Source organism: Miniopterus schreibersii (assembly GCF_964146895.1).
Source record: "Miniopterus schreibersii genome assembly, chromosome: 16".
Classification (NCBI taxonomy): Eukaryota; Metazoa; Chordata; class Mammalia; order Chiroptera; family Miniopteridae; genus Miniopterus; species Miniopterus schreibersii.
In genome coordinates this window covers 9,514,301-9,541,590 of record NC_138116.1, presented here as the reverse complement: position 1 = coordinate 9,541,590, position 27,290 = coordinate 9,514,301, and the positions used below count along the sequence as shown (strand labels likewise).

The 27,290-nt window shown below is 38.5% G+C and overlaps 1 protein-coding gene across 4 annotated transcripts; it reads left to right on the top strand.

Moving 5' to 3' along the window:
- Nucleotides 1-62: 62 nt before the first annotated feature.
- Nucleotides 63-27,245, top strand: DDX42 (DEAD-box helicase 42). Of its 4 annotated transcripts, none has more exons than XM_081162118.1 (18): nucleotides 63-405; nucleotides 4,032-4,268; nucleotides 5,977-6,127; nucleotides 10,232-10,293; nucleotides 11,656-11,692; nucleotides 12,525-12,674; nucleotides 15,436-15,540; nucleotides 16,528-16,647; nucleotides 17,438-17,614; nucleotides 18,179-18,307; nucleotides 18,874-18,973; nucleotides 19,524-19,571; nucleotides 20,113-20,210; nucleotides 21,287-21,563; nucleotides 22,050-22,276; nucleotides 23,746-23,856; nucleotides 25,020-25,121; nucleotides 25,719-27,245. In XM_081162118.1, the coding sequence occupies exons 2-18, from the start codon at nucleotides 4,048-4,050 to the stop codon at nucleotides 26,412-26,414; spliced, it is 2,811 nt and encodes a 936-aa protein (XP_081018244.1). In that variant the 5' UTR covers nucleotides 63-405; nucleotides 4,032-4,047; the 3' UTR covers nucleotides 26,415-27,245. The 4 variants fall into 4 exon arrangements, with proteins under 4 accessions (XP_081018244.1, XP_081018247.1, XP_081018246.1 ...); XM_081162120.1 differs by lacking the exon at nucleotides 63-405 and adding an exon at nucleotides 1,147-1,237; XM_081162119.1 differs by lacking the exon at nucleotides 63-405 and adding an exon at nucleotides 2,068-2,161.
- The last annotated feature ends 45 nt before the right edge of the window (nucleotides 27,246-27,290 follow it).

Sequence of the window (27,290 nt, the reverse complement as noted above, 5' to 3'; positions counted from 1 at the left end):
AAGCCCTTTTCTCGGAACTTTTGGGCGGCTCCCTGTCATTGCTATCCTTTCTCCACCCCCAGGCCCACTTCCTACACAGGATGTGAACACTCCTCACCCAGCAGCAGAGCCCTGTCAAACTGTCTGACGGGTCTGCGAGACATTCTGGAGCATTAAGAGCAGGAGCCCGCGGCGTTTTCCGGGAGTCTTAGACCCAGGCCCCGCCCTTCGGCCCGCGCTCTGCTTTGCGCATGTCAGGTTTGTGTTCCCCTCCCCCAGCCAGCAACGGGTCGAGAGGCGGCGGCAGCGGCGGCGAAAGGGGCGGAGAAGGAGGAGCGCGACGGGACGGGACCTGGACCGCGCGTACTTCGGGCCGTGGGATTCTCTCCGCGTCGGAGGCAGTAGTAGCTGCCGCTACAGCAGCAGGTTTGTGTGAGCTGGGTCTGGCCGCGGGGCCGCGACCCCGTGGTGCCACTGGAAGCAAGTGCGGGGCCTAGCGAAGGCCAGGGAACCGCGGCCTCACTTAACAAAGAGTCGGCGAAGCTCCTGGGCACCGGAGGCCCAGGGAGCCGGGGAGGGGTGGTAGTGCGGAGCTGAGGCCTCGAGGGGTACTTCCGAGCCGCGTCGCCCTCCCACGGTTCCCGCTCCTCCCGCAACTCGTACGGAGGCCCAGTTGGCGGTTTTCCGGAGGCGGCGCCCTCCCCCTTGACTACGGAAGAGATTTGCCAGGTGCCGGGCTCCGAGGCTGCGATGGCCACCGGGAGGATTCTGACCCTAGGCGGCAGCATTGGCGGATGCAAGCCTCCAAATCGGGGGAGGGGAGGGGGGCTATAGGCAAAAGTTGCCACATCAGAAGACAGTTAAAGACAAAAGTCGGTGGGTAATCCATGTGCGGTCTTGAGTAAATTGTGATTAGCATCACCGTCGTCTCACAAACTTTTTTGCGGCCTACTTAAAAGCCTATCTGATGTGAATAAATAATTTATACGGAGTTGCAAGCGTACGTACCAATAATAGAGAGACTAATAGTCGAGAGTTTGGGGGGATCATAGCCCCCTTGTCACCTTAGTGAAGCATTTCCCCTTTTGCCCGTTATTTCTTTAGGCTCCAGTTTCCTTTGGCTTCCCTGTATGTTGTTTTTTGTAATGATGTTTCTGTATCTCTTCGCCCCCCTATATACACCCGGAGCTCCTAAAAGGCAGATGCTATTTCTTAGTCACTGTAACTTTCCAGAGCCAGCCTAGTCCTGGCACAGGAGGTGAGCAATAAGTGTTTTGTATAAAAATTAATTTTGAGACTCTCAGCGGTGGAAAAAATATGTTGTCTTTTCCCGTACCTAGAAGGGGCATTATATAATTTGCAATTCATTCATTTAAGAAGTATTCTTATTGATTCCTACTATGTGCCTATTCCCTAGCATTGTTTTAGGTCTCTGACCCCCTGCCCTTATGAAACTTACTTTCTAGTGGAGGGAAGAGAGACAGTAAACAAATACATACATTATACTGTAAATTAGGAGATTATTAGTGCCTTAGGGAAAAATACCACTGGAAAGAGAAATGAGAAGATGTTGCATTTTGAAATAGGGTGGTCAGGGATGTATTTACAGATAATCTAATATTTAAGGAGACTGAAAGCAGGTGAGGGAGTGTGAGTCAAGCCAGAGTCTGGGAAAAGGAACATTCTAGGCAGAGGTTAACAGAAAGTGTAAAGACCTGGAAGAAGACAGTGCTGGCCTGTTAAAGGAACAGTTAGAAGACCTGTGTGCTTGTACTGGGAGCAAAAGAGGGAGTGGTAGGAGATAAGGTAAGGAAAGAAAAAGAATTGGGGTGGGAGCGGAACAACCAGGACCTTTTAGGCTGTTGTGAGGATTTCACTTTTGCTTTGCTTAAGATGGGAACAGGATTTTTAGCAGAGGAATGATAAGGTCTGACTTAAATTATATTGTATTAATTTAGTATAATTAAATGGAGGAGTGCAGTTGTTTATATTTTAGTTTTTATAAAATTGATATTCATATAATCAGCTTAGTTTCTTTTTTTTCTTTTTTAAATCCTCACCAGAGGATATGTTTTTCATTGATTTCAGAGAGCAAAACATCGAATGGTTGCCCCCCCACCATGCACCCCAGCCAGGAATCAAACCATGATCCTTCGATGGAACTACTAAGGGTGGCCTAACGGTGAAGATTGACATAGCATAAATCAAATTTAATACTAAGTAGACTGAACTAAGTGTTATATAATACTTCAAATAAAACCTGTAAGATATTTATGGGGGAGGGGAAGAGAAGCCGAAAAGTAGAGCATGTACTTGGTTCCTTCAACAATGTCATCATAAAAAGCCATTTTTGGAACTCTTTGCACATTGTCTTCAGAGTCCATTATAAACATTTTAATTTTTATTATTAGTTGTAAACTTTAATACAAAGAAAGTAAAAATCAAATAACTGCAGTTAACATTTTGAATTACTGCCCTCCAGCTATCTCTGGATATATAACACATGCTTTCACATTGAATTACGTTGAATCATATCGTCCACTTTTACCTACTTTTTATTTGACTTAATGTGTAATGGACACTTACCCATAAGTGTAAGTCATAATTAAAATTTTTTAAAACTAGAATGCAGCCCGACCTGCGTGGTCCAGCGGTTGAGCATAGACCTATGATCCAGGAGATCTAGGTTCGATTCCCAGTCAGGGCTCATTCCCAGGTTGCTGGCTTGATCCTGGGGGTAGGGGCCTCGTGCAGGAGGCAACTGATCAATGACTCATCATTGATGTTTCTCTCTCCCTCCCCCTTCCTCTCTCTGAAATCAATAAAGATATATTAAAAAATAAGTTAGAATGCATGTTCCCTTTGGCTAAGCAATTGCATTTTAAAAATTGATTCTAAGGAAATAAGGGTATGCACAAGGATATAGCTATATGGTGTTTCACAACATTATAAAACAGTAGTGGAGAAATGTATTTATTGACATTTAAAGATGTTATAGTATATCATTAGGTGAAGAAATCAATAACTAAAGTAATATGTACAGTATGGTTTTAGTTTTGTTTGAAGTTGTGTGTATATACAATTTAAAAAATAGTGTAGAAAAAAATAGCAAAAGATCAAACTTACATATCTGGGAGAGGAAATTTCAGGTAAATTTTGTTCCCTTTTGCTTTCTGAGCTTCCTGCTTTTCTACAAAACTTAGGTAACTTGTGTATTTAAAAATGTTTTTTTTTGAGCCAAGACTAATTAAAGATACTATGAGGTACTGTTTTTAGATTGATTGGATCCATGCTCAGGAATTTCTTTGTAATCCTTAACCACAGGCTAACTGAATGTATAAGGCAACATAGCAATGAATCGTGGTTTCTTCCGTGAGAAGTGTCCTAGTGTGCATTTGCTAAATAAATGCATGGTTCATAAGTACCTTTCAGAGATAATTACATAGATAATTTCTACAAATAACTATCTTTTAAATTTTGATTCTTTGAATCCTCATGATGTCATTACCAGAGCAGAATCTTTAATTTTGGGACAGTGTTGCAGATAGCACATCAGTCTCTGTTATAACAAGCATTACATTATATTGTAATTGTAGATTGTTTTGTTTATGAAGCTTTTATTTATTTATTTATTTTGGTCTGTTTTCCTGGTAGACTGTAAACTCCTTGAGGATAAAATTTAAGAGGTTAAGTCTTTTCATCTTGGTATCTTCAATTGCCTAACACAAGCCTAGCATATATCAGATCTTCCAAAATATTCTTTGTCTTAGGAGTATTTTAACAATCAAATCCTTTTAAAGGGGATAATATTAAATGCTGCATTCCCATTTAGATTGAGATTCTGGTAAAATAAAACTTTCTAAAGTGTTTTTAAAAATGTGACCATTTCATTGCAGTTAGCATATTGCATATCTGAAGTAGAAAGTTAAAGTTTTAATTGAGAGGCAAAAGTTAAAAATGAAATTATAGGTAGAGGTTGGGAGAGACATAAATCAACGGGGCTATTCACTTTATAAAGTTAAATTTATATAAGTATATCTTGTTCCTAACAGATCAATCATTGACACCATGAACTGGAATAAAGGTGGCCCTGGCACTAAAAGGGGATTTGGCTTTGGAGGTTTTGCCATTAGTGCTGGAAAGAAGGAGGAACCAAAACTTCCACAACAGTCCCACAGTGCCTTTGGGGCAACCAGCTCTTCTTCTGGATTTGGAAAGTCGGCTCCGCCACAGCTCCCTTCTTTCTACAAAATTGGATCTAAACGGGCCAATTTTGATGAAGAAAATGCGTAAGTGGTAATTCCTGATAATTTAGCAGAGGTTGGGCTTTGAGATAATTTATTCCATCAACAGAAATTGAGGCAAAGGAACACTTTGTTTCCTGAATAATATTATGATTTCTTAAATTGATTATCTCACTGAATTGCATTGTTGCTAATAAGTTAAATTGTTGAGTTTACTCATTTGTAAGGAATATAATACTTGTATGCTTATGTATATGTTTACTTGTTCTAAAAAGGATTTGAAGCCATTGAGACCTAAATATGACTGAAGACATTTTAAATAATAATTCCCGAGGGTTTTGACGGTCTTTACTGAAGTCTTTGATTGACACCATCAATTGTTTTGTAAACAGGCAGTTGTCAGAACTGGTTGGGACAGAGTTTGCCTCAATACCCAAGTGTTACAACTGTTATGTTGTAAGATCTTAATACTGGTAGGAAAATCTCAGATTTGTGCCCACATTTCTCAGGAAACATATTTAGTAATTATCTTTCTTTAACTTTGTCTAATAAGGTGGTTATTATAAAGAGGTGGGGTTTGAAGGTTTGAATTCTAATTCCTATAGATTGTAATTTCTGTCTTTGCTGAATCTGAAGAAATTTCTTAATTCCTACCTGGTTGTGACATTACTTGAGTTTTTGTTGTGTATTTTTTAATTATAAAAAACGTCTCAAGATCAGAATTTTTAAAGTACATGCTGCTGCTATGTTATTCAGGAATTCAATAGAGAAGTAGGTGTTTAAGGTTCAGCAAAGTCAAGAATCATTCTAGAGAGGAGTTTACCAGTTCAGGGATACTTTTTCATTAGTTAAATGAAACCTATATAAATGGATATGCATGCACATGTGCATGCGTGTGTGTGTGTGTGTGGTACATAACAGCTTTTAAAATAATTCCTATAAAGACTTGAAATGTTTTAAAATTTTAAGCTGCAGTTATTTAAACTTATTTATAATTACATTTACAATATTTATAATCATACTATATTTAAATTTGTTTATTAAATATTTGGTTATATTACTGCTTTATTTAATTTTGATGTAAGGTCTAAACAATGTTTTTGCTTTGTTTTAGTTTATAAAGAGCTATATCCTTTTCTGGGATTTTTGTTAGTGAGACAGTGATTCTTTCTCCAGATTTTGAAGGTGTTTCTGAATACTTAAGTAATATGACAAATGATTTTGGATTGAGCATTTCTTTTTAATTTTAGAAATTTTCTGTTGGTCCTCAGAAAATAGCCTAGAACTTCGGATGGAAATCCTTAGCCTTATGGGTATATCTCTAAAAATTTTTTAAAGAATTGTAAGAACAAAATAGGTTTTTAATATTTCATATGAAAGTATTTTTTTCCATGGCATACAACCTTTAATATTTGCTATATCTATTCAATAGTGATATACTAAATTTGTACTGAAAACAACAGAACTGGAAATTAATTTCAACAGACACTATCGAAATGGAGAGTCTGCTGTGAGGGGTTTTTTTTTTTGCTTCTGGGGGGTTTTTTGGGGCAATATTAGAATTTTGCCTGTATTAAGTAATACTTAATAATTAAGTCTTTAGCCAAAGCCTAAAGGTCTCTAATTTGACCTGTGTAGTTTAAATCTCTTAATACTAACATATATCATAGTAAACATTTCTGTTAAATGAAAGATTCACTGACCCCAAACTAAACATTCACTTTACCAGTCAGTCACACATCTTAATTTTCAGATACTTTGAAGATGAGGAAGAAGACTCCAGCAATGTTGATTTACCTTATATTCCTGCTGAAAACTCCCCTACCCGCCAGCAGTTCCATTCCAAGCCAGCAGATTCTGACAGCGATGATGATCCCTTGGAGGCATTCATGGCTGAAGTGGAAGCAAGTATCAATTCTTGTTTTGTTAAAATGTTCAGCAGTTAGAAATAGCCCAAAGTAACCTAGTGCTTCAGTCCTCATTCCGAATTTGTTTTCTGGCTCCTTTTGGGGAGAATTTTGCTCTTATACTCTAGTTTCTTAAATATACTTCCACTTGCCCTGTAACCCTTGAACATAGTAGCTCAAGACTTTTGTGTATGTTTTGTTTTAATACTTCTTGGTATATTCTTAAATGGAATGAACATTATCTGATTCAATCTGCATTTATTAAATTCACATTTATGTAAGGCAATTAAATTTAAGGAATTTGCTAAAATTCTGTATTCTCTACTTTTAATACTTAGTGTTGCTTACTACCAACATATCAACATTCATGACTTCCCTGTAGAAATTGAAACTTGTGACTAATCGATAAAATTCTTCTCACTGGGCTCTTGTGATTTTGCATTTTGTCCTTTTTTCTCATCTCTCTGACTTTTCTTTCTGTTTATTTATTTACTTGTTATTAAGAAAAATTTTATACACATACAAAAGTAGAATAATAAAATGAGCCCCACCCCTGCTTGGTGTACCCTTTACCCCACATTATTGGCTAACATTGGCTAGTCTTTTGTTATCTAACCCCTCCCACACCTCATTTAGATTATTTTAAGTAAACCTCAGGTATATCAATCATATCATCTATCAGTATTTCTGTATCTCTGAGATAACTCTTAAAAAACATAGCTACCATGTCATTGTTATACCAAAAACATCATTACATATCTGTCTGACTGTTATCTATTATTCTTGTGATTCTCTTCCAGTTTCTTAAATATGACAGTTCTACAGTTCTCTCTATTGATTTGCTATGTTCACTCTTCGTACGTTCCTTAGCGACACTTCTACAACTTAACTCCTATGTGAATAATTTGTGAATTTAGTCTCTAGTCTCTGGTTTCAGCTCTGCTTTTTTAGGAGCATGTTGGCCAGGTTTATATGGGTGGGTCCCCCTGGCATTTTAAACCCAATTCATCATCTTTTCCTTCTCAACCAGCCCTTCCCCCCATCTTACTTATTTCTCTTAATGGCACCAGTATTCATTCACACAATCACCTTGGCTTTAACTTCTTCCTTTCACTTGTCCCTCTTATTTTCTTTTTAGCATATGATCAAGCAAGTTCATGACTTAGTTCATTTAACCCTCAGAATAACATTGGGGAATAGGCAGAAAAAAACACACAAATGTAATTATTTAACTAATAAGAAAACTGAACACCAAGATAATTCTAATCTCTTACCCCAAATCACATTGGTACTATGTGGCAGAGCTGGGACTTGCTTGCTCGTACTTCCGGTACATCATGCTGCCTTTACTCATTTGCCAGCTTCTGTCAGTCTTTACAGTATCTCCTGCATCTGTTCATTTCTGTTTCTGCTCTGTCCATCCTACTTGATTCCCTTATTAACTCTTGCCTGGTCTAAATTCTCCCTGCTTTAGGTCCTCTGCTCTCTCTTTTTGTACAGTGACAGAGTAATTAGAATAAAGACTTGTTTCTTACTGTGTTATTCCTCTTGCTCAAAACTGTCCCTTCATTGCTTTTTGGAATAGAGGCTTTCCAGGTTCCTCATTTACTTGTTACCTGAAGTCTTCATCTCTTCCCCAAGGAAGGAGGGAAAGAAAAAATCCAATATGGATGTGTTTTTGTTTGGCTAGACACTGCCTTTTTAAAAATCTGAGCCAACACTTTTAAGATCAGGAGATTTTGTCTAAAAGTTCAGACTCTTGAAAAGTGGAAGATGGCAGTGCTAAGCCATGCATTCTTGCATGGCCAAAACAGGCTGTTGAGCAAGTGACTGCCTGCTGTAGAGAAGGCATGCTTTTTCTAGTTCACCATACGTAGTTCCATCAATCCCTGTTGCTTGTTGACATTGAGGCCACCAGTTAGAGCCATTTATTATCACACTTGCATTGTGGTTTTCTTACCGTGAAGAAATATTTTTCTGAGTTTGGGCCTCTTTTCAAATATCAGAAAATAAAAGACTCTGGGCCATGTTCTACAAGAAAAATTAGAACATGCTTCTTTAGAAGAATATTCCTGCTTACTAAAGTACAAGCAAAGCATGTCTGACAAAAGAATAAAGAATACACCTTTTCTTATCCTGGCTCACTTCATTCATTGTCAGCTTGGCACCCATTAGGTATTTGAATTTCCCATCTTTGATTTAGAGCAGTGCAAATTGCCTCAGAACCAGGATTCAACTCCAAATCCATATTCTTTCTGAGGTCTCTTTCTGTTCTGAGTTCTTGTAGCACTGTGTATTTCTGCCATAACACTTACCAATGTGCTTTGCATCATGGTAGCTAGTTAGTAAACATGTTAAATGGTTCTCTCTAGAAGTAAGGGCAATAAATGGTTTGTCATGTTTGAGATGTCTTGTATATATGAATATATATATTTTTTCCATCTTCTTGAGATACAGACATTTCTCCAAGGACTTTGTTCTCATTATTTCTTGAGATACCCCTAGTGATGAATTAGGAGAAAAATCAGCTCTTTTTCTAGGTTTAAATTTAGATTTGATTTTTGGTAGCACAAGCTGCCATCGCCCATTTTGAGTGGGAATATCCAAGCATGTCCCAGATTTTCTTGCTTGGCATTTCAATTAGTTGAAGCAGTTTGGAGGTTAAATCTTTTTGATATGGTATCATTCTTCAGGACATATTTTGGTATAGTATTTAAAGGAGTATTGCTGGTTTGAGGATAGAGATATTGGATATTGTGTGATCTTGGAGAGACTGCTATTGCCAAAGTATTCCATTAATCCCTTATCTTCAGTAAACTTGTCTAGTGATTGAACTTAAGATGATTTATTTTTAGCCAGTGTTTCAAAAAAGGATTTATGTAGGCTTAAAAAACATGTTCTATAAGTATTTGTGAGCCATTTCTTGTTTCATTGCTTATGTCATCTTCACTTTAGTTATAGCCTTAAATACAGGTGGAACCAAAGTAGGTTTACAGTTGTTCGTATGGAAAATAATATAATAATAAGTAATAATACAAAAATAAACTATGATTCTTGTACTCACAACTGTTAGCCTACTTTTGCCCCTCCCTGTATATCTTCTGTTTGGCTCAATCTCTTGCAAAGTAGATTGTGTATATTTCTTTTTAAAATAATTTCTCTTTGTCAGGACCACTTGATTAGATAGGATGCCTGACCACACCCAGTTTAATACAGCGGCATTTTTTTTTTTAATGAAAGAAGTCAGAAAAATTCATGTTGCTTTATAACAAACAGTTGTGTAGAATGTGTTTAACCTTGGGAAAAATTAATTCTTCTAACCTTGATTTTCATACACATAAAACAAGGAATTAATTTAGATCAGTGATTATTAATTTGCTTTGTATAAGAATTGCCTATGGAAAATGGGAAAACTACATGCATGTAACTACCCACAAGGATTCTGATCTAGTAGGTTTAGAGCAGGGTTTTCAACCCCAGGACTATTTGGGGTTCAATAAATCTTTGTTGTAGTGACTGTTCTGTGCATTGTTGGATGTTTAGCAGCATCTGTGGCCTTTACCCACTAGATGCTAGTAACAACCTCTGTTCACTTCTCTCCCCCCACCCCCCAGGTTGTGACAGTCAGAAATGTCTGCTGACATCGCCAAATGTCACTGGGGACAAAATTGCCCCAGGTTGACAGCAACCTTTCCTGAGCAAGATCCAGAAATCTGCATTTTTTACTAGCCCCAATTACCATTGTGAAGCAAATGGTCTTAAGCTGCACCTTGACAACCCTGATTTGCCTGAATTTAAGGTCCTTTACAGCCACAATTAGATCATTAACTTAAAAAAAAAAAAGTGACCAATTAAGCATTTTTACTAATTTTTCTATGCATGTTATAAGTTTCAGATAAAAGGCATGCAATTCATGTATAGCCAAGTTTTTAGAACATTTGGGTATTTCTTTGGAAAATCGTCAAAATGTAGTTTGCATCAAAATGCAATTGTCAAAATACATAGCTGAGAGTATGATGGAACTTGTTTGAATCTAAAAATTCTTTGTAAAGAAATGTCCTTTGTAGTTGATATGATTCCTTACAGCCTTTGTTTCATTAGGATCAGGCGGCTAGAGACATGAAGAGGCTTGAAGAAAAGGACAAGGAAAGAAAAAACGTAAAGTAAGTTGTTTTCTTCTCCCTCACAAAGGTTATAGAAAATAAAGTATTGTAAAACCTGTATCTCCCAAAGTTTATAGAGGAAAAATTAAAATATGTAGGTTTCTTGACTTGAAGTTATCCCTGTATCTTGAGCAATATTTCTGCAGATAATAGAGATGACAAAAGTCTTTAAATTTGCAGTAATCAAAAAGCATTTTTTTTTTTTTTTTGTTAGAATGGTATTTGATATTCTGTAGGGTTTTTTTTGTTTTTTGGGTTTTTTTAAGTGAATGGAAGAATGAGTTACAGTGGGAGTCAAGAGGATAATTACTAAAGTTCGGGTTCATTTTTCTGAGTTTTATTCATAATTAAAATTTAATGCCTATAGGATCGATTTATGAGAAGTAATGGTGATTATGTCATTTAAAAACTATTATTAATAAATAATAAAATCTAATTTAAGGAGTGACACCTTGCTTTAGCAAAGTCAGAATTTGAAGTACATTATTTTCTGGGAAAGAATTCTGCTCTATCCCTTGCTAAATACACTCCTCTTAAGGCTTTTGCTACCAGACACAAGTAGGCATGGTTGGCCTTTCCCTCTGCTTGGTGTAATCAGTGCTTCGGGCCCTCCCCAAGGCTCCTGTGCAGAATAGAGGTTGGGCTCTCGCTGTGGTGCTTACTGTGTGTTGCATCCTTTCAGTTACCCTGCGTGGCGGTGTCCTTGCCTTGGGAATAATCAGCACTCTAGGTTAGGCAGAAAGCCTGAGGAGAAAGATACGGTTGTGGGAACTAAGCAACCATACCTTCTAATAGCGCCTGAGAGATTCAGCAAGTGGCCTTCGTCCCCTTCTCTAGGTGAACTGCTTAGGAGTAGTTTTAGTCTCAGACTTACCAAGAGTTGATTTAGTTTTTCTTTTTGTACCCAGGTATTCTAGGTGAATGCAGTTGCTCCAGAGCTAGAAACTCTGGGGGACATTAAGAAAATTGCAATGTTTTTTCAGTGTACCAAAAGCAGGATTTAAAAAATGTATATAAAAGGCTTCTCACAACTGCGTTGTGTTTGTTGTATGGGGTTGACAAGGCTAGGATCCTTGGGTATATATTTTCAGAAGTTTTTTACTCCTTATAACCCTTGTTAGTAATTGATGTTTCTAGGGGCACCATAGCACCCCATTCAAAACAAATGCAAACTGTAGCATATAGAGTGAAACTATACATATATGATGGATGGATAGTTTACAGTGTGCTTATTGCTGCTTTGTTATTATTAGTGTTGAGAGTTCCTGTGCTGTATGGAATTCAACACTAATCTGCTATAAGTATGGAGCTGGGTATGTGGAACATTTGCAGGGAAGTTTGTTTCTCCGCTTGTTTTTCCAGGGGTATTCGAGATGACATTGAAGAGGAAGATGACCAAGTGAGTTCCTATGCAGATTTCTATCTTTTATTTTTACCCCACAAAGCCTATCCTGGGGACAAGCTAGAGCTTGCCTTCACTGAAATGACCATTCCTGACACTCAGCAGGGAATGTCATTTGACTTGCTTCTTTTCTACATGTGTAACCAATTGGTAATATAAAGATTCACATGGCTTTCCTCCATGTTGAAGATGGAACTTTTGATCAACTATGACGTCAGAAACAAATAGCTTTATTCAGCTTGATTTTTTAGTCCAAATGTTTATTCTCATAAATCAAGAAGTAGAGTAGTGTGGGATCTACTGATGGCCTCTAGCAACATCTAACCTCTACCTCTCTCTAGGGGTTCTGTTTGTGATTCTTGTATTTCAAGATGGAACATTAATGACTGTCCTTTAGTATTTTTTTTCTCATTGTTCAGTTATGGGTTGGTGAGAAGGGAACCAAAGTGAGCAGTAGCCCTTTCCAGGTTTGTGTGACCCTTCTAATCAGTGTCAACTTCTAAACTTGGATTGGTAAAGCCACAGCATGTGTTCCATAGCTCTGGGCAGGGTAGGTAGACATCCCTCCCCAGGAAAGCTGTGGAGCAGACAGATTTGTAAGTCTTCTGTTAAATAAGTTAAATCATTTCGTAGTACTAACTGTCTCACTCATTTCTTCTGATTGTCCCTCCGAGTACTGCTATTGTTAAAGGAATCATTGCTAGTAAAAGTCTTCTTACTTGGTAGGTATTTAAACTGCTATCATCTGGTACACTGTGTGCACTAATTATAGGAGCAGAAATGTTCCCAATTGTACTTGGTATGATTATGTTCTTGTGCTTTCCTGCAGGAAGCTTATTTTCGGTACATGGCAGAGAACCCAACTGCTGGTGTAGTTCAAGAGGAAGAGGAAGATAATTTGGAATATGATAGTGATGGAAATCCAATTGCACCTTCCAAAAAAATCATTGATCCTCTTCCTCCCATTGACCATTCAGAGGTAAGGTGTTTCTTGCTGAATTTGATTTTTGTTTCAAGCTGATACAGTTCAGCTTTAATAATTAGATTTTCTCAGTGTCTGAATACTCCTGACTTATACTCCTTATGGCATGAGAATATTTGTTTTCTGGGACCTTGTCAGCTCCGCTAAGTGGTTGAGTCAAAAAGTGACTGAGTGATTGAGGCTTTATAGCCTGTGTTGTTCAAGGTAAAGCTGAATTGCTTGTTCACACTCGATTCTATATGGAGAATTTTTTTTTAAGGAGTTGTACTTGTTTTCCAGATCATCACTTAACCATCTTCCTTTCAAAATGGGCCCTTAGGCCTATATTTGTTTTTTAATTGCTGTAAACCGTTCCTGTTTTTCTCAGATCTGGAGCAGATAAGAGACTGTTCTTTCAGAGGGGTACCAGGAATTACGGGTTCCTTAAATCAAGAAAAGGAAATGAGGATATCAGTATACCTACTTAACACCTTAGCATGAAATCAAGACAGTAGTACCACCTGTTCTTGTAGTCAGTATATTCTTTCCTGCGAGACTGTCACCATTAAAAAAGAAAAAAGCCAGCTTCACTTAATATCTTTGATGAAACAGTAAAAATTACTGTTTATTAAATCTTGATCTTTATGTTACATGTCTTTTTTCTGTTTCTCTGTGTCACAAAATGGAAATTATGAATAAAGCACTTAGGTGTTTGAGTTGTGAGTTGAACTAGCTGCTTTTCTCATGGAACATTATTTTCACTTGAGAAAATGAATGACACTTTAAGGAGAACAAAGTGTTTATTGCCAGGACAGAAATTTAAACTTTCAAACAAAAATTAGAATTTGGGAAACTCACCAGTGAGCTTGACAGCTTTCTTATACTTAAATTCTGTTGTAATGAAATTGATAGTAATAACTGATTTTTTAAAAACAAAATTATATAATGTAATTTCACCATTTGATCTGCATACTATCTGAGTAAACCAGTATTTTCAAATGGCCAGTACATGATGTTACAAAATCATGCCTGAATAAAGACTCCAAAGTGCATCATAGACTCATGGGTGATAATGTAACAGAATGTAAAAAGTTATTATGTAACAGAATGTGGAAAGTTCATGATATGATTTCATATCACACAGTGAAAATAACCTTTAAAAAAATGACCTCTTTTCCAAGTTTTAGTATAGAATTGAAGAAGAGTAAAAATCCACAAGAATCTGAAAAGGCTATTAATAAATACTTTCTTCCATTTTGCAACCACATATCTTTTGGCAGCCAGATTTTTTTCCTGGGCTGAAAGCAACATAGCACAATTTGCATGCAGTAGGAACCATTTCCTTTTGTTAGACATTAAAGAGATTTGTGAAAATGTTGTTTTTACTAAAACATTTACGTTAAAGTATAATGGGTTTACTGTTATTTTTAAATGAATAAATTTAAAATTTTCTGTTTTAATTTTAACACAGTAAATATCAATAGATAACCCACGTAAATGAAAAGTTGTGGTTTTGTTAAGTGTAAAGGGTACTTGAGGCCAAAAAGTTTGAGAACTACTGGTCTGTTCAATTTTTTAAATGTTTCCTTTTGCACAGATGCTATTACGTTATGCCTTGGTATTTTACATGTGGCAAATGAAACTAAATATTTGAAACTGATCTGGGAAGAAGTATCCATGATAAAAGAGTGAAAATCCAATAAGGAAAAACACAAGTACTTGAAATAATAATCTAATAAAATCTTTTGAGATACTTGACAAAGTGCTCAAACTTCATCATTCTGGGGTATTCACAGTTGTCCTAATGTAATGGGCAGTCCTCCAGGAGAGATCAAAGGAGGTGACAGATACCCCTTCTACTTATAAGCAGCTTTCTTCTCATTCTGTGGTGTGTTTTTTTAATATAAAAATTTACATATTTATATGTAAAATTTGTGAACAAAGACAAAAATTGTTGCCCTCATGGAGCTTCCATTCTGATCAAGACAACTAAAGGAAATCCTGTTATGTACAGCATTTTGGGGCACATAACAAAAGATCCTGCCTATTAATGCTAAAGGCAAACTATAAAACTTACTTTTTGCCATAGAAAGGTAATTAATTTTAGGCTGTATCCAGAATTATAAAATTTTTGACCACCTAGTAAAGGCTTAAATTCTCCTTAAAAAATAAATTTATTGTGGACATACCATGTTGTCAGAAAGAAAATCATTTAGCCAAATTCACATATGGTGGTTTGCTTCTGTTTTGTATTTTTAGTACAGTAAGCTCTGAAGAGTATCAGAAATTACTTCTTCCCTCTTTGGAACTGGGAATGCTTGGTCCTTTTTTAAAAGTTATGTAAACAGTTCCATGTTTTTAAAAAGAATAGAACTTCCTCTAAACAGATCTCTCCCCAAAGGAAATATTTTTAAATGCCTAGAGCTAAGTGAACCACTTACTCCAAAACATTTAAATGTTATAGGGTGGACTATTTTCTTTAAAAGCTGAGGCCTTCGGCATTGTAGGTTCCTTCGTCTTTGTCAAGGTTGTTTAAATCTGAAGTGTGCTCTTAAGAGTCTCTTCAGAAAGTAAGTTGGTGTTTATATTGAAAATGGGATTAGGGAGTGGTACTGGTTGTACTTTGGGGATATGTGTCATGAATAAGTGAATTCCTTTGTTCTCTAGTTGGTTATGGCTTTACTTGTATAATATTTGTAAAAGGTTATTTTGCATTAAAATCAAACTCACAGGATTGACTCTTGAATTCTAGACTAACTTTGAATAATTGGACCTGCAGATTGACTATCCACCATTTGAAAAAAATTTTTACAATGAGCATGAAGAGATAACCAGCCTCACCCCACAGCAGCTAATAGATCTCCGGCATAAGCTCAATCTTCGGGTAAGTCAACCACTAAGCCAGATATTCTTATATTAATGTTAAGTAGTTCAGGATTAGTAGTATTCTTACCCAAACTAAAATCACCTTGAATTTCTTTTCTAATGGTCTCTGAACTGTCTTTGATAGAGTAATAAATATATCCCTTGGGCTCATGTGTCTTTTTATTGTATTAGTCTTCCAGCTATTTTAGGGTAGGATTGTTTTTTCTTTCGTGTGACACACATGAATGCTAAATGTGTTCAGTCAGTTCTATGGTGTGTGGAATAGTAAGTCATTGTGGTCTTAATCAGCAAGCATTTCTCCAGTGAGTGCAGTGTGTTGAGAACTGTGTTGGGTGGGCTAGAGCTGAAGAGTAGGAGTCCCCATCTTCAGGAAGAGGAGACAAGATTAGTAGATGGGGACAGTTTATAAAGTCAGAATGTTTCAAAATTAAGATCACTTGCTTCTCACATTACATACAGCACAGGGTTTTGTTTGTTGTTTAATTAGAAGAAATGAACACCTTTAAAAATATGCATGCACTAATTTCACAGTAATAGTTTAAATTGTCCACCAAGTTTAGGTTACACTTTAGTCACATTAAGTGCTGCTAGATGTTAGTTAAGTGAAACACACACAGATGATACAGTGATATCTACTCCAGTGTGGACAGCTTTCTGGCCTACGCCTTACCAGTTGCTATGTCATGTTTGAACTTCTGTTTTCTGAGAGAGGTGTGTGTATTTTATATCTTACAGGAAATTAATTTTGATGAAGGAGGTGTCTAGGCACTTAATCATTTTAAATCATATGATAGTTATCTCGGGAATATTTATCCTGAAATTTTTTATATGAGGTTTAGATCTATTATTTTCTTACCTTTTCAACAGTGTATGCTTTTGGCTACAGACTTATATTTTCACTTTATACTCAGGCTAATATTGTTGAACTTGCAGTGCTGTTGATTTTAAAATACAAGTCATTCCTGGGAGTTGTCTTTACCTCTAGGTCTCTGGTGCTGCACCTCCTAGACCAGGAAGTAGTTTTGCTCATTTTGGGTTTGATGAACAACTTATGCACCAGATTCGGAAATCCGAATACACACAGCCCACTCCAATACAGTGCCAGGTAAGTAAAACATAATGAAAGAAAAATGAAGTAGAATGATAGTCAATGACTATGTTTATTTTACAGACAAGTCAAATTAATAAAACACTGGTTAGTGCGGCCCTGGCCAGTGTGGCTCACTTGGTTGGAACATCGTCCCATGCACTGAAAGGTTGCTGGTTCGATTCCAGTCAGGGCACATACCCAGGTTGCCGGTTTGATCCCCAGTTGGGACACTTGTGGGAGGCGAGCAATCACTGTTTCTCTCTCTCCCCCTTCTCTAAACATGTCCTCGGGTTAGGATAAAAGAAAAACAAAAATAAAGATTTCTGTGGGCAAATTTAGCACTGTTGGTGACTAGGGTTCCTTTGTCTATGATCTGAAAAGTCTCATTTATAAGGGAGTGTAATAGCTTGTGTTTCACATTTATCATATGGTATTTATTCATTCATACACAGAAAATGAGAATTTTATGTATATGGATGGGGTAGTCTGTACCTTAAGGGGACAGGATTTTTAAAATTTTAGTAACCTACTTATAAATTACAGTGTTTTCTATATTTAAGAAATATGGAGGCATTCATATTTTGTAAATGGTGGCTGATCCACATGAAGAGAATGATAATATTTCTTACAAATCAAGAAGTTTAGGGGAATGCCAGGTATTTTTTGTTATTCCATAGTCAGTATGCATAGCCCAGTATAATTTTATTCCAGTGGAAATGTTAATCGTTTACCCCTTCCCCAGGGTTTCCTTCAGAACATCTTTAGAGTAGAAGGTTAAAAGTGGATATACTTTATTTTTCTCTAGGGTGTGCCTGTGGCATTAAGTGGTAGAGACATGATTGGTATTGCCAAAACAGGCAGTGGGAAAACCGCAGCCTTTATCTGGCCCATGCTGATTCATATAATGGACCAGAAGGAACTGGAACCAGGTGATGGACCAATTGCAGTGATTGTGTGTCCTACAAGGGAGCTTTGCCAGCAGGTATGTGCTTTGTGTGGAATGCCTCCTTGCAAATGTGAAGTAGTGAGGGACCAATGAGTCAAGCGGGTAGAATTACCAGGAAACTTCTTCTTTAATTGTAGTGAAATACACCTAAGATTTCCCACTTTAATCATTGATAAATGTACAATTTAGTGGCATTAAGTACATTCACATTGTGCTATCAGGAAACTTATGGAAAATATTGTTATATTTTTTATGTATAACCAAATACACATTTTTCTTTGAAAAACTGTTTTAAGAGAAAGAAAATGCTACAGGAATTGTTTGTATTGTAACCTCCCACTGTGTTTGTCCTGGATTCATTTTGCTCAGGTAGAGAAGGAAAAAGTGAATAACGATAAGATTTTGGGTGGCCTGTTGGACATGATAACGACACTTTGTTCATGTACTTGATGAATAAATTGTGATTTTAAAGTATTTCCCAGCTTTTTATTTTCTATGACATTGCATTCTGTGTATTTTTTAGAACTCCCTTTTTCGTTGAGACAGGTTTTTGTTAGTGTCAGAGTTTGTTAATATGTCATTATGTCAACAACTTTGCAGATCCATGCAGAATGTAAGCGGTTTGGGAAAGCATATAATCTTCGATCGGTGGCCGTATATGGAGGAGGGAGCATGTGGGAGCAGGCCAAGGCCCTTCAGGAAGGGGCAGAGATTGTTGTGTGTACCCCGGTAAGTATGTCTTGGTTTAAATGGCTTCTCAGCCTCTCTTAGTATGGAAAAATGGTTAAGTTATTGGAGGGGATTCCCCCTAAAATGTGGTAGAGCAGGGTTGAGAATACTCTGATGAGTGACAGCCTGTGGTTCTCTGACATATATATTAATACGTACAAATTCCCTTCTATTTCAAATAGTTTTTCTTACGGTCTCCTAGAAAATGGATTTGTGGTCACCGAGAGCCTCAAGAATCAGAAATATATTCAGAGTATGGTCAGACTGCCTAAAAGTTGTAGTCTAAACATTAAAGCCCATCAGTAAGGCTTTAAATTAGGTCATTTCAGAATGCCTGACAAAAATAGTTTTGGCCATTTTCCCACAGTTTAAATAACAATGTAAAGGAAGAATTTAATGAAGTTTTCAAAATTTCTGGGCTATGTAGTGCATAAAGTTTGAGGCTATTAGACCAGGGTCTGTTGCAGTCTAACACCGGAGTATTAGTACTTTTGCCAGGAGCACAGCTCTAGAAAGTTCTTGTAAATGCCTTTAGTTATACTTACTATTCATTTTCTGGATCTCAGGGCCGACTGATTGATCATGTGAAGAAGAAAGCTACTAATCTTCAAAGAGTCTCTTACCTTGTGTTTGATGAAGCAGATCGTATGTTTGACATGGGATTTGGTATGCTTTGAATACCTGTTTCTAGTAGTTAACGATACTAGTTTTTTCCATGTATGGACTGACCTCTTTTTTTTTCTGCATGAGAGAAGCTAAAAATGCTCATGGGTAGGGTTAGACTGTAGAGCTATAGCTAAAACAGCTATTTTTAGGAGTTCTCTCGGGGAAAGTCTGTTAGGTGTGATTGAGTTGAAGACAGTTGAAAGTGCCTTTGTATATAGAGGGAATGTTGTCTCTTGTGCTTTCTTTTTATTCATATGTTTTTGATTGTGGAGGTCAAGGTCTGTGTTCTTAGGTAGGTGGATGTCATTTCATTCAAGGCCCTTTGCTTTCCTGTCCTTCATTTAACCTGGCTGTGTGAAAATTCAAACTATCTTTATTGATTGGGACAGCACTGGGCCTAGCCCAGCTGGGTGTACGGCATGTGTTTTCTGAGTTTCATACTGAATAATTCTTACAACCTTTCATATGAATATTTTTTACTAAAATGACTTTTCAAAGCATCCCAAACTATTATAGAGTTATATTAATTTTACTCTTCTACTTCTTCCAGAGTACCAGGTGCGATCCATAGCCAGTCATGTCCGTCCTGACAGACAAAGTATGTATGAAGCAGTTTTATTAAACCACATTTGTACTCAGAATAAACTCCTATTTATTTTATAAGAACTCAGTAACGGCAGCAGAAATGATCATGTGTGTGTACTGGTGAAAACCATAAAGGGTGAGATAATGATAGTTTATCTGAGCTGCACAGACAGGACCATAGAGGTCATCATATATAACTTGTAGATGATAAATACTAAGGCTGAGAATTAAGTGACTTACCCCAAATTATAATTTTATTGGTGGGTAGAGGCAATGCACAGTGCAGATCTGCTTATTTGAAGTCAAGAGCCTTTTTCAGAACCGTGCTGACAAACCCTGCCTTAACCAAACACATGTAAAAATAGGATACGAGTAAGTCTTTTTTCCTCAGTGAGTCAGGGTTTTTTTGTTTTAATTAAAGTTAAAGTTCAGGTAAGTTTATTTTTAAAAACTGAATACTTTTTTAAAACAATATTTTTAATGTCAGTAGGAAGCTTAATGGTTATTAAAAAAAGTCATACTGTTATTTTAACAGAATTTATTTTACCTTTTAGCTCTCTTATTCAGTGCAACTTTTCGGAAAAAGATTGAAAAACTGGCCAGAGATATCCTGATCGACCCTATTCGAGTGGTGCAGGGAGATATTGGAGAGGTAACCCTAAGCAGGGCTGGATGGGACCCCAGTGGGTTATTTCGCAGATTATGGAGACATGAACTAATTTCTTACTGCTGAGAAAAAAACGTTATGTATTTATGGATGAGACAGCATGTTTCAAACTTGCTTTAAATATCATAAGAGGGGGGAAGCCCTGGCTGGGTAGGTCGGTTAGTGTATCATCCCAGTACACCAAGGTTCGATCTCCAGCCAGGGCACATACAAGAATCAAGCAGTGGGTGCATAAATAAGTGGAACAACAAATCTCTCTTTCTCTAAAGATCAATAAATAAAAATTAAAAAACTAGTGGGGGATAGACAAAAAAGATTGGTAAATGTTGATAGTTGTTGAAACTGGATGATGGATACATGGGAGTTGATGGTCATTTCACTTTTTTGAATGTTTAAAATTTTTCCATAATTAAAAAAAAAAACTTTTTCTAGGGGAAAAAAAGAAGCAAGCTTTGTCTAGAAGACTACCTGTCAGTTAGGATGGAACTGACATTTAAAATGATATGGGAGGAGACCTGCACAGCATGGAGTGGGGGATGTGAATGGCCTGGTGAAAATGGTTAAACATTTTTTCCTTACCTGTACAAATGCCCTATGTGGAAAATTCCTCTGAATTGTGATTTGGAATTCAATTAAGGCTTCCTTGAGAATTCCTTAAGTTGCCTGCCATGTTTATTAAAGTTTCTGTGCAGCTAGCATTTTGACAGTGTCCATTTTTTCATTTTTGAGTGCCTTCTGTGTGCATGTATGAATTGTACTAGGAACAGTGAGTGAGAAAGGCAGAAAAGGAGCTTAATTATTAAGAATAATCTGAATAGGCATATAAAAAAGTATTGCAGCTAACAGATTTAGTTGGTATATGTATGCATCAGGGGAGATGGAGAGCACAGTGATTTGAGAAGGGACTTAAGTTTTGAGCTGCACTTGACTTGCTGAAGGAAGGCCCACGAGAAGAGGGATTGTTCAAGGTTCTGCTAGATGCAGGTAGGAAATGTGATGTCTGGTCCTTGTTCAGGTGCCCTATGGCAGAGATGTCACAAGCCTCTGTTTCATCTCTTCAGGCGAATGAAGATGTGACACAGATTGTGGAGATTCTCCATTCCGGGCCTAGTAAATGGAACTGGCTTACCCGACGTCTTGTCGAATTTACATCTTCAGGGAGTGTCCTCCTGTTTGTTACTAAAAAAGCCAATGCTGAGGAGCTAGCCAATAACCTTAAACAGGAGGGCCATAATCTTGGGCTGCTTCATGGGGACATGGATCAGAGTGAAAGGAACAAGGTCATTTCAGACTTTAAGAAAAAGGACATCCCCATCCTGGTGGCCACAGATGTTGCAGGTAGAGTATGAATTTCCCCAATAACCTTAGGTTCCTATGTTGTAAGGGTGCTCTGTCTTGCTATATATGACCTTTAATATTTGGTCAAGCTGAATGAGCGCGCTCTGCTGGCCTGGCTGGCCACAACCCATGGAGTAGCAATTCAGAGCACACTGCTCACAACCAGAAAGAAATTAATTTCTCAGTCTCAAGGCATATTTGATGCTGGTTTTAATTTTTTTATATATTCCTGGTATAAGAGAGAGGCCATGGCAGGTTATTGATGGCAGATGTACGTACCTTATAATAGGTGGTCCTGCATCATAGAATCTACAATAGTGGCATTTGTTCTAGAAGAGTAACTTATATGCCTTCATCTCAGCTCAGCAAACCATGTACTTTGCCTAGATAAGAATGGAATCTGGGTTCTTAGACGTTTAGCATTTGGGGTTACTTTGGTCTTTTGACTCCTGATGAAGAAAAAAAGAATTTGGTTTTTTATTTCAGCCCGTGGTCTGGACATTCCTTCAATTAAGACTGTCATTAACTATGATGTGGCTCGAGACATTGATACACATACTCATAGGATTGGCCGCACAGGACGAGCGGGTGAGAAGGGTGTGGCCTATACCTTGCTGACCCCCAAGGACAGTAATTTTGCTGGTGACCTTGTCCGGAACTTGGAAGGAGCCAACCAACATGTTTCTAAGGAACTCCTAGATCTGGCGATGCAGGTGAGGGGCTGGGCACGCTTCAGATTGCTCCAAGTTGTAAAACTAAGTGAAAAAACTTCAACAAGCCTAAGGCAGAAAACCTAGAAACATGTCTAGAAAAGGGGTGGGGGTGGGGAGGATAGTACTTAGAGGTAATGATCAGTTTTGTAGGGCATGAAAATTCGTCTGGTTTGTTTTCTCATCCTGTCCTTTCAGCAGCATCTATGTTGAAAAGCTGTTCATTTCTTTGTGCTAAAATCTTTCCTTGTGAAATTTTTACCTGCTTGCCCCATAGCACACTTGTAAGTATAATCTCAAAGATGGCTTCTATCCCCCCCAAACAGACTTCTCTTTTGGGAGCTAAAAATGTGTGATGTCTTAAAAAATGATTTATTTAACTGGTCCTCATAGACTTAGATCTCGTATTTTGGACCACCCTGTTTAGCAATCCAAAACCAAGCGAGGCATCCTACCACATTAAATCTTGAGTCTTGTTAATACATGTTAATACATGTAGTCCCTGAATTATAAATGTGTTAGGAATACACATTCTAAGAGCAGAGACTTGAGTGTTTTTCAGATAGGTCAGCCCACAGCACTGGACCCATAATGCATTTGTTGTGTGGTACTGCTCGTGCTTTAGGTCCTGGGAGTAAATGACCTGTATTGCCTGAGAGAGTAGAATGATGTTTCCTTCCCTTTCCTGGGTATAGAGAGCCAATACTAAACTGAAATTTTGAACAAGATACATTTTGTTTTTGGCATTTTTCTACATCTCTTTTTGTGCCTCAGGCTTCTTGAGTTCTCAGACTGATCAGCTTCTCTCATCACCTTTGCCAAGCCTGCACTGCCTCTCAAGAACTTTGGCATGTGTGATTGTCAGATAAAACTTTAACCTCCCCAGAGATGTTTGCATTTTGAAGAGATTGTGAATAAATCTGATTAGTAGTATTCTGGCAGTGATCAAATTCAGTGAAAACTTTTAGGCTCTATGAGTAAATAAAATTTTGTTTTTATTTATGTGGCTACCAGTTCTGGGCCTCTAGGCCTAGAGTCGATTCTAGTAAACCTCACTTCACTTAGGTTTTTCCCTCTACTTCTGAACCCACACTAATTCTTTAAAAGTTCCAAATTTTTGTGCCCAGTGATATATGTAGATTATTTTAAAAATAGAAAAAAAATTTATTTTCCTCAAGGAAGTTAGAAGTGGCCAGAGTAACTAACCATTTCCCTTCCTGGAGGCCTGGGGGAAGGAGCAGTAAGGGAAGCCTTAGATAAGGATCTACGCCTCCTGACAAATTGGTGGGTTAAACTACCTAAAGGAAGTGAATCTGTGGTTCTTGTGAACAGTTTCTCCGTTGCCATAAGTACGTTGGCTAAAGATGAAGCAAAGAGCTCTCCCCTCCCACTTACTTTCGTCTTTGATCTTGCCCTCTTCTTCTGGCCCCCTCTCCCTATCCTGGCTTCACCTTGAGCTGTCTTCTGCGCAGAATGCCTGGTTTCGGAAGTCCCGCTTCAAAGGAGGGAAAGGCAAGAAGCTGAACATCGGTGGAGGCGGCCTAGGCTACAGGGAGCGGCCGGGCCTAGGCTCTGAGAACACGGTGAGTCCGTACTACAGGAGGGCCCTTAAGGCTGGTCCCAAGTCCTGGGTGATGTGAGGACTATTCTCCTCTACCTGAGAAAACCTCAGTGTGTTCAGAACCCTGTCGAGAAGGAAGCTTGTGTTTAATTTGCTGGCTTAGTTCCGTATTAATGCTGGTTCTTAGTATTGTGACGACTTTTGAAGAAGCACCGATGTGTACTTGGTTGACTAGACATGCTCAGGAAATCAGTCTAGGTTAGCAGTGGTTCTCAAATTGTGGTTCCTGGACTAGCAGCAAATGCAGACTTGTGCCCCACCAGACTTGATAAATCAGAAAGTCTGCAGGTGGGGCCCAGCAGCCTGTTTTCCAACACTGGCCTAGATAGAGCCTGCTGTCAGAAAGACATTGCCACAGAATCACTGTGTAAACTCTAGCAATATCTTGTAACTAAACTCAGGAATGATTCCTGTACTCAGAAATTTCATCAGAGCGATGAGAGAGAGCTTTTCTCACAAATCATGTAACAAAAGCTCCCTCTGACTGTCTTAACTACCTGTTTCCTGTTATTCTGATCCCTAAGCCAAGTCTTCATTTCTGGAGCATTGTAGTTAACTTGGTGTCTTTGATAAATAACCTGTTCCCACATTATAGTAATGATGATGTGAATGATGCGGATGAGAGCCATAGCTAATATTGAGCACTTACTATGTGCCAGGGCCATTCCAAGCAGGCATGGGTATTAATTAACTCAGTCTTTCAATCACTCAGTGAGAGTGCGTACAGATAATAAAGCTGAGACACCCAAAATTACATACTGGTAAGAGATGAGCAGTCAAGCATGTGCTATACTGCCTGTGGCCTTTTCGTTCTTACTACAATTTTTACATAATTACACAAAGATGCTCGTGTTGGTGTTTATAAATAGTGCCACATAATCACCTTTGAGCATAATCTGACCTCATTTCTGATTATTAGGATTAATTCCCAGAAATAGAAATACTAGTTGAAAGGCATCGCATTTCTCAATATATTCATTACCACACCTTTTCTCACAAAACAAGTAACTTTCTAAAAATATCCTGTCCCCATTCCCTCTTCAGTTTTCAGTATGTTGAGACCCAGTCTATAGCAGGGGGCTTTCCTGCTTTGCGTCCATCCTCATGGGTGTGCTTATTTTTTAGGACCGAGGAAATAACAACAATGTAATGAGCAACTATGAGGCCTACAAGCCTTCCACAGGAGCCATGGGAGATCGGCTGACGGCAATGAAAGCAGCTTTCCAGGTCTGAGATCACATTTAGCTAAAAGAGCTTCCTTCAGCAGTTAACTCTTGGGCAGTGTCAAGGGGGCCTAGTCTTGAGATGTAGCTGGGCTTGTAGGCTTGATGCTGGATTTAGGGCCTTCTCACTGCTTTCCATTTTGAATATAAACCTAACTGTAGCTGACCTAGAGATGCAGGTGTAGAGGCTACGGAAACCCCTCTTGTTGGTCATCTACCTGTGGTACTGCAGCAGGATTGCTATTCCCTCCCTGCCTTATCGGCCTATGGTATTGCCCACTTCCAAGGCTATTGCAACCTGGTTGACAGTAATTGCTGTTTTTTAGCTAAGACAAATTTGATTCTGTATCTTGTGAACTCAATCTCTTTTTTACATTTACCCCTCCAGCTAGTTGGCCTTAATTTACACATTTGATCCATCTCCAGACTGATGAGAAATCACAGGATTGTAGGGCTATTAGGATGCTAAAGTTACAGTGCCAAGATAGCACATTATCTTGTGTGTGAGCAGCCAAGTTCCTATATGCTTTATCATTGCCAAGCTTATTATACAGGTTTCTTGAACTCACCATCTTACCTATTTTCATTTTCTCTCTTTCAGTCACAGTACAAGAGTCACTTCGTTGCCGCCAGCTTAAGCAACCAGAAGGCTGGAAGTTCTGCTGCTGGGGCAAGTGGATGGACAAGTGCAGGGAGCTTGAATTCTGTTCCAACTAATTCAGCCCAGCAGGGCCTTAACAGTCCTGACAGCCCTGTTGCCAGTGCCACCAAGGGCATTCCAGGCTTTGGCAATACTGGGAACATCAGCAGTGCACCAGTGACCTACCCCACTGCCGGAGCCCAGGGAGTCAACTCAGCTTCAGGGAATAACAGCCGAGAAGGGATTGGGGGTAACAATGGGAAAAGAGAGAGATACACTGAGAACCGGGGTGGTAGCCGCCATAGCCATGGAGAGAGTGGCAGTGGCAATCGGCATGGTGATAGCCCACGTCATGGAGACAGTGGTCGCCATGGAGATGGATACCGCTATCCGGAAAGCAGCAGCCGTCATGCTGATAGCCATCGTCATGGGGAGAACAGGCATGGAGGAGGTGGAGGCCGACATGGGGAGAGCCGAGGTGCAAATGATGGCCGGAATGGTGAAAGCAGGAAAGAAGGTTGTAACCGTGAGAACAAGATGGACCCCAAGGTGGATAGCAGCAAGATCGACAAGATGGACAGCAAGACAGATAAGACAGCTGATGGTTTCGCAGTCCCCGAGCCACCCAAGCGCAAGAAAAGTCGGTGGGACAGTTAGATGGTATGTGCTGAAGCGTGAAATCCTTTAATTTTATTTTTAGAAAGATTTTTGGTAAGTAGGTGTCTCAGGGCTGGGTTGGGGCCCAAGGTGTAAGGACCTCCTGCCCTTAGTGGATAGCTGGCGCTTGGAGACATTATCCTACCCCTTCGTCTGAATAGTTTTTCAGATTATTTTCTTGGGGCTGCTTTGATCCTCAGAAGCAGTGAGAGCTGGGAAGCTCCTTTTGGCTCTGGGTTTGGCATGAGGGCCTTATAGGGTACAAAACTCACTCTAGGTTTGTATCATATATAGTGTATATTTTTTACTATCATCTTACAAACATCTACAAGTAAAATTCTTTTTGTGGCCAGGCAGTCCCTTTTAGGAGTTGGCTTTTGCAAACCCAGTCCTTTGAGGTGTTAGGGATGTTTGGGATCACGAAAGTGCTTCCAGATATTTGCAGAGGAGGGGGGATGTTTGATTCTAAGTGGGAGTAAATGCTTAGGTTCCCCAGCCAGGTTTGTATCCAGCCCTGAGACAGGAAGAAGCCTGCCTGACCCAGAGCCACTACTATCAAAGAAGGAAAGATGGTCCTAAAAAACAGGATGGCTCCAGGTCTGAAATGTTGCTGAATTTAAAAAACAAAACCCCAACAGCTTTTAACTGTCTTCTATTTTTTTTTTTAACTTGCCACAATGGTAGAAAAATCTTTTGCTGAAATGATTTTGATGATTTTTGTTCTATCTTGTTTATAAAAGAAATATACATCAAATTTTGTGACTTTGTGAAGGTTTCTTTAAGATGTGCATTCTTTCTGCTTGCTCTAGTAAATGTTTTACTGGGACCTGTGGATTGTGTCATTTCTACTTCAGGAGTCAGTACATGTTAAATGAT